General features: G+C 41.4%; 2 protein-coding genes across 2 annotated transcripts in view; one reads left to right on the top strand and one right to left on the bottom strand.

Annotated features, from left to right (window-relative positions):
• LOC148342160 (uncharacterized) overlaps positions 1–18,412 on the top strand; it is a 393,910-nt gene that overhangs the window by 187,970 nt on the left and 187,528 nt on the right. The gene's annotated exons all lie outside the window — the stretch shown is intronic.
• Positions 7,607–18,412, bottom strand: part of LOC148342169 (uncharacterized) — a gene marked incomplete at its 5' end in the record, with an annotated part of 34,850 nt that continues 24,044 nt past the window's right edge. Inside the window, 4 exons of the mRNA XM_088285032.1 lie at positions 7,607–7,639; positions 7,740–7,822; positions 7,904–8,152; positions 11,946–12,674. Coding sequence (XP_088141158.1) covers positions 7,607–7,639; positions 7,740–7,822; positions 7,904–8,152; positions 11,946–12,674 — 1,094 coding nt within the window. The remainder of the gene's footprint in view (positions 7,640–7,739; positions 7,823–7,903; positions 8,153–11,945; positions 12,675–18,412) is intronic.

Genomic DNA, 18,412 nt, shown 5'->3' with positions numbered 1-18,412 from the left:
ACTGTCGTTACTTTTTAAATATTCGTGTCACTATTTTGTTCAATCTTAATGTTATGGAAAAATATTGAGCAAGTAAGGTTTTTGTTATTTATTGTGGCCACCTGCTTTTGAAGGAAGTGCCTTTCGCTTCTTGTACTCGAGGATTCTTTGTGAAGCCAAAACAACACGACCTTGACTGATAAGTAGGCTCAACGCAGAAAAAGTATCTTTTTGTTTTAAGATTACACAGTTCCTGTCAAATAAATCTTCATCTTGCTGTGTGCATCAGTATCTTCCCACGGACTTCTCCCACTGAGATCACAGACTGACCCAAAAGACAATTTATTTTCCAGACTATCTCATTGATCTTCCCTTACTGCTGAAAATTCCACAACAATCTGGGGTCAGACGTGGGATAGCAGAATATCCGCCGGTGAAATTCAGGGACGCTGGCGGGTGACCTCCAGGGTTCAATTAAGACAGAAGCAGCAACGAACTGCGTGATGCGGATCATCTCCTCCGTGGTGACAAACGCTGACTCTAGTCGCCATCAAGTTGCCAACTCCTGACATACCAAAACCATTGAGAGAAACTGAGACGCCTTGCGTTTCTCTGTCTGGTACTTTTTAGAGTTCAACTTCCAGTTCAGTTTTTCACCTTTTCACAGCGTAATGAAGGCCAGTTGAGCAAGTGGAACAAGTGATTTTATTGATGATTGTGGAAAGCAGCGATTTCATAAGCAGTTTCTTCTCACACCTTTTCCATTAAGTACGATTAAAAAGACAACTGAAAAGCATAATGTTAAAAAAAGTTGTTCCAGGCAAAGGCAATTAATTTCATTTACATGTTTGATGTAAACACACAAAAAAAAAATCATCATCACTGAGACACAATGGTTCTTCTGGCACTGATCACATTGGCTTAATGTCAATAAAAAAGCTTCACAAAATTCAATACATCATATTTTATTCAAAATCACATTTAATCTTACCACGAAGAGTCAGTTCCTTCAGTTTTTTGTCTTTTTTGTTAGCTTCAAGGATCGCAGCTATTCTCGCCATCACAATCGTGTGTCTCAGCATGCTGTTTAGTGGCGAATTTTTTAGCACAAACGCTGCAACTGAATGGCTTTTCTCCAGTGTGTGTTCTTGTGTGGCTTCTTAAATACGACTTTTGAGAGAAACTCTTGCCACAAACTGAGCAGGAAAAACGGTTTTCACCAAGGTGTGTTCTTCTATGTTTTGTTAAAGCCGAGTTATCAGAGAAGCATTTTCTACAAACGGAGCATGAAAAAGGTTTTTCTCCAGTGTGTGTTCTTGTGTGATTAATTAAATCAGACTTTTGAGAGAAACATTGACCGCAAACCAAGCAGGAAAAAGGTTTTTTTTCCACTGTGTGTTCTTCTATGTTTTGTTAAAGTAGATTTTTGAGAGAATCCTTTGCCACAAACTGAGCAGGCGAAGGTTTTTCTCCACTGTGTTCTTGTATGACTTGTGAAATGTGCCTTTTGAGAGAAGCTTTTGCAACAAACTAAGCAGGAAAAAGGTTTTTCTCCACTGTGTGTTCTTGTGTGACTTGTTAAATGTGACTTTTGAGAGAAGCTTTTGCAACAAACTGAGCAGGAAAAAGGTTTTTCTCCACTGTGTGTTCTTGTGTGACTTGTTAAATGTGACTTTCGAGAGAAGCTTTTGCAACAAACTGAGCAGGAAAAAGGTTTTTCTCCACTGTGTGTTCTGTTAAATATGCCTTTCTCCAGAAGCATTTTCCACAAACTGAGCAGGAAAAAGGTTTTTCTCCAGTGTGTCTTCTTGTGTGGGTTGTTAAATGCGACTTTTGGGAGTAGCTTTTACCACAAACTGAGCAAGAAAGAGGTTCTGTCGTGTGTGTCCTTGTATGTTCTGTTAATCGTGACTTTAGAGAAAAGCTTCTACCACAAACTGAGCAAGAAAAAGGTTTTTCTCCACTATGTGTTGCTGTGTGTTTTCTTAAATTAGACTTTCCAGAGAAGCTTTTGCCACAAACTGAGCAGGAAAATGGTTTTTCTCCCGTGTGTGTTCTTGTGTGAATTATTAAATGAGACTTATGAGAGCAACTCTTGCCACAAACTGAGCAGGAAAAAGGGTTTTCTCCACTGTGTATTCTTGTGTGGATTGTTAAATTTGACTTTTCAGAGAAGCGTCTACCACAAACTGAGCAGGAAAAAGGTTTTTCTCCAATGTGTGTTCTTGTGTGGTCTGTTAAATTTCCCTTTTCAGAGAAGCTTTTTCCACAAACCGAGCAAGAAAATGTTTTTTCTCCATTGTGTTTTCTTGTGTGGGTTGTTAAATGAGACTTTTGAGAGAAGCTTTTGCCACAAACTGAACAGGAAAAAGGTTTTTCTCCACTGTGTGTTCTTGTGTGGGTTGTTAAATGAGACTTTCGGGAGAAGCTTTTACCACAAACTGAGCAAGAAAAAGGTTTTTCTGCAGCGTGTGTTCTTGTATGTTCTGTTAATTGTGACTTGAGGGATAAGCTTTTACCACAAACTGAGCAAGAAAAAGTTTTTTCTCCACTATGAGACTTTCGAGAGAAGCTTTTGGCACAAACTGAAAAGGAAAAAGGTTTTTCTCCACTGTGTGTTCTTGTGTGTGGTTTTAAGGACAACTTTGTAGTTAATGAGTCAGTGTTACATGCCCTTTCACCTTTGGCTTGCCCATCATCATCATCATCATAATCATCATCGTCATGAGCGTCTGATAATGTGTCCTCATTATGTGCTTGTGATGGCCCCCAGTGGTCTTCATCACTTTCTGTTGTCACGTGATGTCTTGAGCTGCTGCTTGGAGGCTCCGCCCCTCTGTTGTCCTTGTTTTCATCTTCAGTCTTTATAGGGACAACGTTCACTGGTGACTTGTTGATCTCCTCCTCCTCCTCCTTCTTGATGTGAGTCCAGTCTGGCTCCTCTTTCACAGAACGGAGATCGTTTTCACTGACGTCTGCAGGACACAAAAAGACAAATCCACATTTTGTTTGGTCAAGTCAAAGCTCAGGCGGCGACTTTGTCTTATATTGTTTCTATCGTGCTAAATTGACTTGTGCCTGCCGAACACAAATCAATGCGTGCGACCCCGATTTGGACCGGACCATGGGGGCATTTCACAAAATTACGTCCTACGATGTAAACCTCCCTTTCCTAGCAGCACAACAGTGATAAACGAGCATTTAAAAAGGAAGCACATTGCGGCTGACGCCCGATTTCATTCCTGACATGGTCACAGACGTTTCTGGAAGCGAGCTGAAGTTAGCACACACAGGCTATTGTGTGCGTCTGATGGAACACCTGTTGTGGGACCCTAACATATTAATGGGGGCCAATGGGGGCCATCGCAACATAATGACATCAATAAAATAGGAATCGTTCAAGTGAAATATGTTTACAAGTTTTTCATTTTGCATTTAGAGATAGTTTCATCGTGGGTACTTTTTGCTTCCATTATAATCTGGATCCCTAAAAGAATTCAAGGAGCCCTGGCATCAGAGTCGCTATTTATTGTATGATTTACGTTACTTTTTTTACCCAAAATGACATTTATCCTGCTAGTACGTTCCGACATTACCTTTTTTATTTTTATAAAATTTCAGTTTTTAAATAAATTTTAAAACAAAATTACGTTTGAAGAGTACAAATTCCTACACATAAGTATTAAGCAACAACACTTTTACTCTGACTTTTATGTTGACATATTTGAATAATGACCGTATATTTTAAAGTTATCAAATATGTAATAAAATTAGACTAAGATACACCATAATATTATAAGAGTTCACTGAATTATTTTGTACCTGCAATGATGCATAACAGGCAAAGGGTGTCAGTAATGAGTAACAAAGTAACACAACACCTCCAATTGTTCCGTCATCATCGTCATTTACAAAAATTACCAGGAACTACGAGTTGCGGGGGAGATGCAAACCACCTGAGCCACAGGAACTTTATTACCAGGAACTAAATGTTCCTGGACTTGTTGGTGGAAAAGGGGGTTGTGACGTTCTCCCTTTTTTAGCCCATTGTAAGCCAAAGATGCAGATGCATTCCTTGCAGCATGCGCTTGTTCACTGATGAGATCCGTGCAACCTTGGATGGATGCATTAAATGAATTTTAAATGTTTGGATGAGGTGAAACTACGCACACGTGTACAAAACAGTGCAGAGCCACCGAAGGTTCATTGACTCTCACCCGACGAAGCCAGTACAAAGTTCATAAATAAATAAGACCAATATGTACTTGATTTTTTTTTTTTTTTAAACTTAATATTCTGTGTTTTATTCACTAAAATTGATCAACCGCCATTGATGTTTCGCCGCAGTGTGCACATTTTTTAGAGTCAGGCAGAATTCCTTCCGTAAGGATTTGCTTGAACAGGATATAAATACCAGAAAATGTAAAATGTTAAATCAGTTCAAATTTTATTAAAAAAAATACATGGAGTTCACCCCCCACTATTGGTTATTCTTTGGCATTTATTTTCTGCACTGATTTCATTTGGCATAAACAAATGTTCGGCAAACCGACAAGTAAAAGGTGAAGGATTGTATTACGATTACTGGCATTATTTTAAACACATATGGGACAGAATGTCAATGATTAAAGTTAGCAGGTTCATATTTACTGAATATTTTAAACATGGATGGAACAAATAGCATTTATCAAATGAAACTAGAAGCACGGGTCACAAGAATGACTGGGATTTTAGGCCTGATGTTTACTGATTTCTTATATTCTTCTCATATGCTAAATTTATAGTACTTAGTGTGTGAACTTTATTGAAATTCTCAGTAGTGGGAACAAATTTGCGCACATAGCATTTCCATGAGCTGCCCTCACATTCACAGCACTTCATGGACAAAGAAGACAAAGCACATTCTCCACATTGGCTGGAGAGATGCAAACATACCAAATTGGGCACTGGAGGACTCACACAGACGCTATCGCAAAAAACACATTCAGAAAGACATAACAATTGGAGATCGGAGCACACGCACATACACACTTGCACATTCACACGCACATACACATATACCTGCACACACATGCACACCGACAAGATTACAGAGGAATGCCAGCGGGGAGAGAGACAGAGAGACTGCCAGCCGGAGAAGGCCAGCCTTGGCGTGCCAGTCTTGGGGACCAGACGGGAATCAACTATCCAGACTAACCTGGGGAGGACCTTCCCTTGGACGTGGACCCGTGCCGTGGGAGGAAGCGAGGACGACCGATTCAACCTACATTACCCTTGACATAAAAAACTCCTATTAAAATTGAAGCTGGGCTGAAAGATGGCGCGCATTTTTCGACTGTGCTCGCCCGAGTGCAGTTTTCTCGTGAGATTAAGAAAAAGACGCCCAGATATCTGTCTTTGTACTATTTCCTGAACTCCAGAAATTGAAGAAACTAAAATATCGGAACTCTAATCAGTTGTTGAGTCTTTATTTGACCCTTTTCTCCTTGAGTACAAAAACCGAACACGCATTGACGTAAGTTTGGCTTTTAAAGGTTGCTACTACTATTACTAACTACTTCTCATTTCCACGGTGACTCAACTCCAACAAAGGCAACATTTAAAAATAAAATGGCAATATCCGTGAACGCTTGTCCCCAAACAACTTAATGTTGTGATGCATATTTCTAACGATAGAAAGTCGTTCTATACAAAGCAAATGAGAGTAAAACGGGTACTAACCTGCTTTGAGTGGCATAACACGAAGCTGGTTGCAAACTTCGCCCAGCAGTTGAAGATGTTGGTCGCTCTCTTCTTTTATTCCACAAAGTTCCTCTTTGTACTTGGGTGTCGTTCTTTCACACATTTTCAAATGATAATTACAAAAAATCCGCACTTGATCTCTGTTTGGCGATGAGTCATGTGCCTCTTTTCGTTAGCGGCTAGCTAGCTAACAAACTAAGCTAACTACGCCGAAAAGCATCAACGCGCGAAGATGAGGTTATCGGGACACAAAGACTTAATGAATTATGTCGTGGTACTTTAGAGTAGCACTGGACATCCTGTAAGAAATTTACAGTCAGTTCCACACTAAATCAGAAGAATTTAGCGGTGGGTGTTTTTGTTTCGGTGTGGACGGGTCGGTGGATGTGGTCGAAGACCTTCGGTAGCTGCGCGCTTGCTTATGACGTCATGCTTTAAGCACGTATTTTTCAAATATATTTATTTGCCTCTGTTTGTTTTTACACCTGGCTGTTCTATTTTAATATATATTCTATATAATATTTTAATTCGGTTGATAATTTCTTTTAACAAAAAACTGCATACCGCCATGATGGCGCGTCGGCTCCTACGTCACTTCCGCTTATGCTCCGAGAAGCCGCTGCTGCTCCTGCAGTGGAACGTTTCGTTTCTCCTACCGAACTTGCAACAATGCTGTGGTTCACTCGGGTTGCAAGATTGTAAGAATATAATTTCTGCATATACTAGCAGTGCTTCTCAATTATTTCACGCCCGCCCCTTCCAAGAAGAAAAAGATTCGCGCCCCCCCACCACCATTTTTTCTGTCTTTGTATATTGATGTTAGATTGTCAATAAAATATCCCTGAACTAACCTAAATTGATAATATAATTTTGAGAACGATTATCGTAAGTATCTCGAAACTCCGTACTCTGTTGTCCAAATATTGATGAGATGATAAATATTTACTAATATGTGTTTTGTAAAAAAAACTTCGTTAACATTAACAAACCAAACACAGTTATTAATACGTACAAAATATAGAAAAGACAAAAAGAAGAGCCAGGGCGATTTTCAACAAAAATTCTACATAAATTACAAAGCAACAGCTTTAGTATGTTTACGCGACATTTTTTTTTTTTTTAATTTATGGTTACTATGAGGCAGTCGGAATTAACACACACGTCTGACTGAAAACCAGCCTTTATTTGAAGACTACCAACAAGAGAATAATGCACAATCATAAATTTGCACCAAAAAACATTTTCATGAACACGCCCCCAAGCACTATGCCTGCTGGGTGAGAGGCAGAGTCCTAATGTCCGCCACACAGAGGGGAGCAGGGCCACCGTCACGCATCACTACTTCAAATTTAAGAGCCGTACTTACCGTCTTGAGGTTGCGGGTGTCATGATCATCGGACTGGTCGGCAGCCATTTCTGAAAAATCAACCCTGAGCTGGACTGGACATACGATTGCGCGCGATAAACAATCAGCTACAGGGTTACACTTACCGGCCACGTGCTGAATGTCTGTCGTAAACTCAGAAATGGCCGCTAAGTGCTGTTGCTGGCGGGCCGACCAGAGTTCAGTAACCTTCGACATTGCCAATGTAAGTAGCTTATGAGCCACATAAGCCGTGAAATGGCATCCCTCAAGAAGGAAACGAAAGTGGCGCGTCACAAGGTACAATGCCAACAACTCTCGGTCAAAAACGCTACACTTGCGCTCGTTATCCCGCAGCTTATGATGGAAAAACGCAAGAGGCTGCCAAACATTCGTCACGAGCTGCTCAACTACTGCCCCTAAAGCTATAGGAGGGTCGCACCTGCGAGGGCGTCCTTAGCGTGTCGAAAAGCCTTTTCCCGCTGCGGAGACCACTCGATAGGATTGTTAGCCTTCTTGTTTTTAGGGCACCGTAAAGAGGCTGCGAGAGGTGGGCTGCACGCGGAAGGAACCGGTTATAAAAATGAACCATGCCCAAAAACTCCTGCAGCGCCTTAACCGAGGCTGGCCGAGGGAAATCCACTACTGCCTTCACCTTGGCGGGCAAGCGGACCGCGCCCTGTGCTGCAACCCGGTGGCCCAACAAATCGAGCTCAGGCAGACCAAACTGACATTTCGCTGGGTTAACGATCAGGCCATGTGAATCAAGACGCTTGAAAACCTCTGCTAAGTGCGACAGATGTTCCTCTGGTGAAGAACTGGCCACCAGAACGTCGTCGAGATATACGAACACAAAGTGAAGGTCGCGCAACACAAATTCCATCAATCTTTGAAAAGTCTGTGCTGCCCCTTTCAGTCCAAGAGGCATGCGCAGGAATTCAAAAAGCTCGAACGGAGTTATCACCGTGAATTTGCGCACATCATCCGCCCAAAGAGGCACTTGGTGGTAACCACGGACCAAGTCCACTTTTGAAAAAATGGCGGTGCCCGCCAAACGAACGGAAAAATCTTGAATGTGTGGAACGGGGTAACGGTCATGCGTGGTCGCATTGTTAAGCCAACGGAAATCACCACAAGGCCGCCAAGAACCATCATTTTAAGGCACCATGTGTAAGGGCGAGGCTCACGGACTGTTAGAACGCCTCACAATCCCCAAACGCTCCATTGTAGCAAACTCCCCTTTTGCAATAGCCAATTTGACGCGTCAAGGCAAAAACTGGCGGGCCAACCGTGGGAATGAAATGCTCCACCCTGTGCTTTGTGTCGGTGGTGGAAAAAGTCGATAGCGGCGGAAAGTCTGTCAGCAAACGTTGATAAGCGTCACCCGATGCCAAATAATTTGAATGTGTGGCGCTATGCGATAAATGGATACATAGAAATGGTTGCCCCCCCCGAAATTTTATTGTCGTTGGGCTGAATGTCATTTTCCAATGAGAACATGAGGGTGTCTGTATGTTTATCAGGGTGCAAAATTAGCTTCGCCAGCAGAGGGTGCCTAGGACCTTGCTTATCAGAGCCGACGCTGACTACCGTAGCAGAAGAACAGTCAATTTGTGATGACGCAAGAGAAGCTATGCTTCAAGAACATTTCTGAATGTTACTATTGTGCCCTGACAGGTAAAATCTATTGTAAATATAGCTAAAAGTTATAAGCAAGAGTAGACAATGGTCACAAACATTGCAGGTGTTGTAGATGTCTAGTTAGATAGAAGATGTGTGTATATAAATTAGTTTTTGAATATGATTCGTGACGACGTACGTTTGCAATGGCGGATACGTTGTGCGACGCGATCGCGGGAGACGAAACAATACAGCATGATATGTGTAATTTGGTAACTGACGTTGCGAGGTGTTTAGAAGTTGAAGTTGTGGCCAAAGTTAATGTGAAACAGGATAGGTTGTGTCATGAGGTGCCAGTATTAATCTTAGTGTTTTGCCAAGCTAAGCTCCAAAGTGCATGTTGTGGGCTTCTATGAGCACTAACCCATTAGCCAGTGCTGGAAACCATTGCCCACATTTAATGTTTTAAAAATCTATTTATTCTTAGGTTTCATCACAAAGATATACAATGTTCATCCTGAAGTTCTCAATGTTTAAGACAACTGTAGTAAAGTAGATTAAACCAGTTCAGTATGTGAAAAAGTATTGTAAGAGCAACAGCTAAAACCCTTTAATTTAATTATATTTCATTGAGTTATAGTCTTTGTTATTAAACGTGCATATTGTGTTTTCCTCGCTAACATAATACAGCAAGTTATGTGGTCTAAGATATAAAACCATTGTCATAGAATTGTCAGAAATTGTAATAGAAATGGTTTTGGTGTGACGGTAGCAGAAGAACAGTCAATTTGTGAGGACGCAAGAGAAGCTGCGCTTCAAGAACATTTCTGAATGTTACTATTGTGCCCTGACAGGGAGAAGTGCTGCTGATTGGAGAAAAATAAATACGTTGCATGGCAGATGAGTTGGCCCATCATTTCAAGCTGTGTAACATGTGCATGGAGGCTTGCAACCTCATTTTGGAACGGGAAATTTAACTAACAACTGTCTGGGAAGCAGAAGCTTGGGAATTACCTAAAACAGAGTAATTGTCAACCTGTTCAGGGATTGGAGAACAGTTAAGGGAAACATGGGGAAATCAAACAGTAAAAAGCTAGAAAAAAAGGATCCGAAACAACAATTGACGTGTAAGGACTAGAAATTTATAGAAAGCCAATGTCCGGAAAAAGTAAAACATTTAAACTTATGCTTGCGTAATGAAAGCCAGTTGAGCAAGTGGAACAAGTGATTTTATTGATGACTGTGGAAGGCACCGATTTCATAAGCACAGTTTCTTCTCACACCTTTTCCATTAAATACGATTAAAAAGACAACTGAAAAGCATAATGTTAAAAAATATGTATTAAGCTGACCAGCAAATTCATGTTATAACAAAAAAACAAATATTAAAACTTATTATTTTTTTATTCCCCAGCCATTATTTTTGTATTTATTCAATTACTTCTTTTTGTATTTATTTAATTACTTCGACTTTTACCTGCTGGTACGCCGTCCGGTGTGCCCTGTGAATGTTATGATCCTCCAGCAGAACTGGAGGATTGAAGAGGACTCTCCAAACGCAGACACGGAAAAAAGGTGGTGATACAAAGATAGTGTAGCGACTTTGTAAATAGTTCAAGGGTTCTGTGTTTTCCTCTTTTCTGTGGAGGCTGTGAAGGCAGCAGGGGAGTGAACTTTATGTTGTTGTCGTTGTGTTGCTCTCTCTCTGATCGGCGTGGTTGCGGCCAACAGCAGCCGTTTTTGGCTTAATAATAAAAGCGTTCGCTGATGGACAAATTGGCCTGATATTATACAACGTTACAATATTTATTATAATCTCAATATAGTCAGTGTAATCAGCGCGTCTCGCAGCAGCTGATGGCATGGCCCGAGACTATCGCTGGAGGAACGCCCACACAGCTGAAAAAACAAAAACACATGACAGGTACGGATCATGACAGTGAAATGAAAGGTGGCATTCTTCATATATTTATTTATTCATTCATAACTGACAGCCTCGCTCTCCGCCGTTGCCCGGGCGGAAAGTGCTCCTATTCGGCTTAACTACCACGCACGCCGGCCGGTCTCCTTCGGAGCTCACGCACGGTCCCGAACGAAGCCAAATGTCGCCGCGCGAGTGCCCGGGCGAAAGTTGTTTATCTTCGGCTTGACAGCCACACACGCCGGCCGGTCTCCTTCGGAGCTCACGCACGGTGTCCGATCGTGTACGTCGCCACCAATCGTGTCCGGGGGAACCTGCTCTTCTTCGGCCACTCTCTTCTTCGTCCACTCTCCTCTTCGGCGCACGCCGGCCGTCTAACCGCTTCAGCGCCCCCTTGTGCCGCTCGGCGAAACTACAATGTTCCCGAATATTTTTTAGACCCGCGAAGCACTGAACCCGCAAAAGGTGAACCGTGAAGTAGCGGGGGTTCACTGTATTAAATGTATGTGAGGGAATATTTGAAGAGTTTGAGTTTTGTTCAATGGACCATACATATACGAGCCAGCCAAACACACCGAGAAAACCAGCGCTGACTCCAGTCGCCATCAAGTTGCCAACTCCTGACATACCAAAACCTTGAAGAGAAACTGAGACGATTTGCGTTTCTCTTTCTTGTTCTTTTTATAGTTCAACTTCTAGATCTGTTTTTCACCTTTTCACAACGTAATGAAGGCCAGTTGAGCAAGTGGAACAAGTGATTTTATTGATGATTGTGGAAGGCACCGATTTCATAAGCACAGTTTCTTCTCACACCTTTTCCATTAGGTACGATTAAAAAGACAGCTGAAAAGTATAATATTAACAAATGTTGTTACAGGCAAAGTTTCCTTTACATGTTTGATGTAAACACACAAAACAAATCATGATCACTCAGACACATTGCTTCTTCTGGCACAGATCACATTGGCTTAATGTCAATAAAAAAGCTTTGCAAAATTCAATATATCATATTTTATTCAAAATCAAAATTTACATCTTACCACAAAGAGTCAGTTCCTTCAGTTATTTGTTTTCTTTTTTTTAAGCTTCAAGGATTGCTGCTTTTCTCACCAGCACAATTGTGACTCTCCGCATATTGTTTAGTGGAGAATTTTTTAGCACAAACGCTGCAACTGAATGGCTTGTCTCCAGTGTGTGTTCTTGTGTGGTTTCGTAAATACGACTTTTGAGAGAACCTCTTGGCACAAACTGAGCAGGAAAAATGTTTTTCTCCACTATGTGTTCTTGTGTGTTTTGTGAAATTTGACTTATCAGAGAAACTTTTGCCACAAACTAAGCAGGAAAAAGGTTTTTCTCCACTGTGTGTTCTTGTGTGGATTGTTAAATCAATATTTTGAGAGAAGCTTTTACCACAAACCAAGCAGGAAAATGTTTTTTCTCCAGTGTGTGTTCTTGTGTGGATTGTTAAATTTGCCTTATGAGAGAAGCATTTTCCACAAACTGAGCAGGAAAGAGGTTTTTCTCCAGTGTGCGTTCTTGTGTGGATTGTTAAACTTGAATTTTGAGAGAAGCTTTTACCACAAACTGAGCAGGAAAAAGGTTTTTCTCCAGTGTGCGTTCTTGTGTGGATTGTTAAACTTGAATTTTGAGAGAAGCATTTTCCACAAACTGAGCAGGAAAAAGGTTTTTCTCCACTGTGCGTTCTTATGTGGATTGTTAAACTTGAATTTTGAGAGAAGCTTTTACCACAAACCAAGCAGGAAAATGTTTTTTCTCCAGTGTGTGTTCTTGTGTGAATTATTAAATATGACTTTCGAGAGTAACTTTTGCCACAAACTGAGCAGGAAAAAGGTTTTTCTCCAGTGTGCGTTCTTGTGTGGATTGTTAAACTTGAATTTTGAGAGAAGCATTTTCCACAAACTGAGCAGGAAAAAGGTTTTTCTCCAGTGTGCGTTCTTGTGTGGATTGTTAAACTTGAATTTTGAGGGAAGCTTTTACCACAAACTGAGCAGGAAAAAGGTTTTTCTCCACTGTGCGTTCTTACGTGCCCTTTTAAAGACAGCTTTGAAGTGAATGAGTCAGTGTGACATGCCCTTTCACCTTTGGCTTGCCCATCATCATCATCATCATCGTCATGATCGTCTGATAATGTGTCCTCATTATGTACTTGTGATGGCCCCCAGTGGTCTTCATCACCTTCTGTTGTCACATGATGACTTGAGCTGATGCTTGTAGGCTCCGCCCCTCTCTTGTCCTCACTCTCATCCTTGTTTTCATCTTCAGTCTTTATAGAGACAATGTTCACTGGTGACTTGTTGATCTCCTCCTCCTCCTTTTTAATGTGAGTCAAGTCTGGCTCCTCTTTCACAGAACAGAGATCGTTTTCACTGACGTCTGTAGGACACAAAAAGACAAATTTGGTTTGGTCAAATCAAAGGTCAGGCGGCGACTTTGTTTTATATTGTTTCTACCGTGCTACCTTGACTTGTGCCTGCCGCACACGGAGCAATGCGTGCGACCCCAACTTGGACCGGACCATGGGGGCATTTCACAAAATTACGTCCTACGATGTAAACCTCCCTTTTGATGCCCGATTTCATTCCTGACATGGTCACAAACATCCTACGATGTAAACCTCCCTTTAGCAGCACAACAGTGATAAACGAGCATTTAAAAAGGAAGCACGTTGCGGCTGATGCCCGATTTCATTCCTGACATAGTCACAGACGTTTCTGGAAGCGAGCTGAAGTTAGCACACACAGGCTTTTGTGTGCGTCTGATGGAACACCTGTTGTGGGACCCTAACTTATTGATGGGGACCACTGGGGGCCATCGCAACATAATGTCATTGATAGAATAGAAATCCTTCAAGCGAAATATGTTTCCAAGTATTTCTTTTTGCATTTAGAGATAGAACTAAATGTTCCCGGGCTTGTTGGTAGAAAAGGGGGTTGTGACGTTCTCCCTTTTTAAGCCCATTGTAAGCCAAAGAGATATAGATATAGATATATATATATATACACATACATATATATATATATACATATATATACATATATATACATATACATATACATACATACACAGTGGAACCTCGGTTCTTGACCATAATCCGTTCCTGAACCCGGTTCGAAAAGCGAATTGTTCGAACACCGAAACCATTCCTTTGCTGCTTGCACTGACTTTCTTTGGAGGCATGATTAGGGCCTAAAACACTTCGTACACCTATATAAAACGCGAGAGCAAAACGCAGCACGTCCGCACGCGACAACAGTTGGTCACGAAGAGAGCAAGAGAGCGATCTACACCCGTACGCCGCTCAGCATCCCATCCTCGCATACGCACTCATGCGTCATACCGGCGTTCAAACTCCGAGGTTTGTTCGAACTGCGAAGCAAGAATTTCTCAATTTTTTTGTTCGAACTCCGATTAGTTCGACCTCAGAGTCGTTCGAGAACCGAGGTTCCACTGTATATATATATTTTTTTAAGCATTTTTGAAGGTGTGCCGCTACTTCGCGGATTTTCAGTTTTCGCGGGTGGTCTCGGTCCCCATTAACCGCGATAACCGGGTTTTTACTGTCCCTCCAACTGACTCCTTCCGCGACTCGCACACTCCCCTTCTCTTCTGGTCAAGTGCGCAATCTCCCTTCTTCAAGTGCACACTCTCTCACGTCATCAATCGGGATTGCGCGAGACATCCCGCGACCGACAAAATAAGCACATTGTCCATTACATGCGCCACACCAATCAAAGGCAAACAGTATTAACAATACAGCAGAATGTCAAACGATGCACAATTATTAACCATATAACTGTGTATATCATAAAGCCATCACAATTAACATTAGTTCGGAAAATATCCCCTTCTTAATCACAACTCAAAGGGATGATTCTATAAACATGCGAACCTTCAGAACAACCATGAACACGTCAACTATAATTTAGCTCTTCTTTTTTAACTAACTAATACAGTGATTCTCAAATAGTGGGGCGCGGTGCGATGCTAAGGGGGGCGCATGAATTGATGACAGTGCTCCACACAGCCAGCAGCTAATCATATCACAGCGGGGCGTGTCCTATTTTTCCACTTTTGTGCTGAACAGACTGCAGTTTTCACCCAGGAAATCCATTCAGCACGACATTAAAAAACGACAACGCCGTTCATTCTTCTCGTCTAACAAAAAGAAGCACACGAGTTATCGCTAAGCAGAGATCAAGTGCGGATTTGTTGAGATTGGCGTTTGAAAATGTGTGAAAGAACGACACCCAAGTACAAAGATAAGATAAGATAAGTTGTCCTTTATTAGTCCCACAATGGGGAAATTTGAGGTGTTACAGGAGCAAAGATATAGATCACACAGAGTCGGCGGCGTAATGTAGCCGTTAATGTATAACATTCGCAGCAGACATTCATAAAAAGCATGCAAATATACACAGTATAAACGTATCTAGTGTAAGGAAACACTCCTAATGTCTGTCCATTATACAGAGGGGGAAACATTGTAATGATAAAAACTACTGAATGATTGGAAATACTGCAATGATAAAAATATTGCAATGGTAAAAGTACTGTAATAGTAAAAGTACTGTAATGGTAAAAGTACTGCAATGATAGAAAAATACTGTAATGATAAAAGTACTGCAATGATAAAAGTACTGTAATAGTGAACATCCTGCAATGGTAGAAATACTGCAGAGATAGAAGTACAGTAATAAGAATACTGTAATATAAACAAAATACATCATTGGTCAATATTAAAGTACCCCTTGGCTGAAAGTGCAGTAGTGGTTTATATTGCATCCTAGGACTGCACAATTGCACTAATGCCCTCCCGTTTGTAGGCCTGACCCAATGTTCTTGTTAAAAAGTCTGACAGCAGTCGGCAGGAAGGAGCGGCGAAATCTCTCTTTGGTACAGCGAGGGTGTAAAAGTCTATCACTGAAGGAGCTGTGGAGTGTTCTCAGAGTGTCATTGAGTGGGTGGGCTGGTTTGTCCAGCATTGATGACAGTTTTGCCGTCATCCTTCTGCCCCCCACTGAGCCCAGGACAGAGCTGGCCCTCCTCACTAGTTTGTCCAGTCTTTTTTTGTCCCGGCCCGAGATGCCTCCTGCCCAGGAGACCACTCCATAGAAGATGACTGAGGAAACCACCGAGTCATAGAAGTTCCTGAGGAGTGTTCCCCGAACGCCAAAGGACCTCAACCTCCTGAGTAGGAAGAGTCTGCTCTGACCCTTCCTCCAGCTTGTCTCCCAATAAGGCGGGCTGTATGGTGTTGAAAGCACTTGAGAAATCAAAGAACATGATCCTCACCGTGCCCCCCGCCTTCTCCAGGTGGGAGAATGAAGTGTGGAGCAGGTAGATGATGGCATCATCCACACTGATGCCAGGCTGGTATGCGAACTGGAGTGGGTCCATTAAGGAGCTGACCAGGGGGCGCAGGAACTTTATTACCGGGAACAAAATGTTCCTGGCCTTGTTGGTAGAAAAGGGGGTTGTGGCGTACTCCCTTTTCAGCCCATAGTAAGCCAAAGATGCAGATGCATTCCTTGCAGCATGCGCTTGTTCACTGATGAGATCCGTGCAACCCTGGATGGATGCATTAAATGTATTTTAAATGTTTGGATGAAGTGAAACTATGCACACGTGCACAAAACAGTGCAGAGCCACCAGAGGTTCATTGACTCTCATACGACCAAGCCAGTACAAAGTTCATAAATGAAAAAGACCGATACTTACTTGACTTTTAAAAAAAAAAAAAAAACTTAATATTTTGTGTTTTCTTCACCAAAATTGATCGACCGTCATTGATGTTTTCGCCACAGTGTGCACATTTTGTAGAGTCAGGCAGAATTCCTTCCGGAAGGAATTGCTTGAACAAGATATAAAAACCAGAAAATGTAAAATGTTAAATAATCAGTTCAAATTTTATACTGGGAAAAAACACGGAGTTCACCCCCCACTATTGGTTATTCTTTGGCATACATTTTCTGCACTGATTTTATTTGGCATAAACAAATGTTTAGCAAACCGACAAGTAAAAGGCAATAATTAAAAATAAAACGGCAATAACCTTGAACGCATTTCCCCAAACAACTTAATATTGTGATGCATATTTTTAACGACAGAAAGTCGCTCTTTACAAAGCAAATGAGAGTAAAACGTGTACAAACCTGCTTTGAGTGGCACAACACGAGGCTGGTTGCAAACTTCGTCCAGCAGTTGATGATGTTGCTCGTTCTCTTCTTTTATTCCACAAAGTTCCTCTTTGTACTTGGGTGTCGTTATTTCACACATTTTCAAATGATAATTCCAAAAAATCCGCCCTTGATCTCTGCTTGGCGATGAGTCATGTGCCTCTTTTCGTTAGCGGCTAGCTAGCTTACAAGCTAAGCTAACAAGCTAAGCTAACTGCACCGAAAAGTATCAACACGCGAAGATGAGTTTATCGGGACACAAAGACTTAATGAATTATGTCGACGTCCTTTAGAGGAGCACTAAGGATCGAGAGACCTCATTGTTGGGACAGAATAGCGACTGTCCTAAACGAAGCCGGACCGAGATCTTACATTGTGGAAACAAAGCATGGACAAAGAGTGAGGAGGAACAGGAGGAGTCTTCTGAAGGTTCCCGAGGACTGTAAGAAATCTTCTGATACGGCTGAGGCTGCAAAGCAGGTGGATACATCGAAGGAGCACAGACCAAAACCACCAGCAATTTCTGGGATTACTGAACCTCTTCGAAGATCAACAAGAGTTAGACGACAACCGGACAGGCTGATTGAAAATGTTTAATGTTGTGTGATTGTTGCTAAAATTGTTGTAGAGCTGCTTGTTGTCATAAAAAATGGATAGATATTGTTAAGAAGTGAAAATAATTGATAACAAAACAAAATTATTATAATAATAATAAAAAATAATAAGAATGAAAAAAAAGCTTAGGCATTGTTTAACGTTTGAAAGGGAGATGTAATGATAGCAGTTATATCATTGGCCACTAGTTGGCAGTATTGCCCGATGTGTGTTTGGTTACCAGACGAACAAGTGTGTCTGCACATAGACGAGAATGCAAGTCAGTAAATAAAGAGACACAAGCTTGCAGCATCACGTTGCCTGCGTGACTTCTTAAGATAGAAGACCTAACATTACAGTAACCATTAAAAAAAACGTATAGTAAACATACTAAAGCTGTTGCTTTATGTTATTTACAAAGAATTTTTGTTTAAAATCCCCCTGGCTCTTCTTTTTGTGTTTTCTATATTATGTACGTATTAGTAGCTTCCCACAACTCCCTGGCAGAAGGTAGGCACTGATTTTTTTCATATAAGAGAACATTATCAGATTCCCAAGCGTGAAAAAATCCTGAGTGACATGGCAGGTGCTAAGTACTTCAAATTAGATGCATCGCATGGATTTCGCTATTCATAAATGTGTTTGGTTTGCTTCTGTGAATAAAGATTTTAAAAAAAACGTATTAGTAAATATTTATCATCTCATCAATATTTGCACAACAGAGTACTGAGTTTCGAGATCCTCACAAAAAATAATTCTCAAAATTATATTTCTTAGCAATTTAGCTTAGTTAAGGGATATTTTATTGACAATCTAACATCAATCTACAAAGACAGAAAAAAAATTGGTGGTGGGGGGGGCGCGAATCTTTTTCTTCTTGGGAGGGGCGGGCGTGAAATAATTGAGAAGCACTGCTAGTATTTGCAGACATTATATTCATACAATCTCGCAGCCCGAGTGAAACACAGCATTGTTGCAAGTTCGGGAGGAGAAACT

The sequence above is a fragment of the Idiotropiscis lumnitzeri genome, chromosome 2 (assembly GCF_059441095.1).
Source record: "Idiotropiscis lumnitzeri isolate Australia: NSW breed Sydney's pygmy pipehorse chromosome 2, RoL_Ilum_1.0, whole genome shotgun sequence".
Classification (NCBI taxonomy): Eukaryota; Metazoa; Chordata; class Actinopteri; order Syngnathiformes; family Syngnathidae; genus Idiotropiscis; species Idiotropiscis lumnitzeri.
The sequence above is the reverse complement of the archived record's forward strand: the minus strand, read 5'-3'. Positions and strand labels throughout refer to the sequence as shown.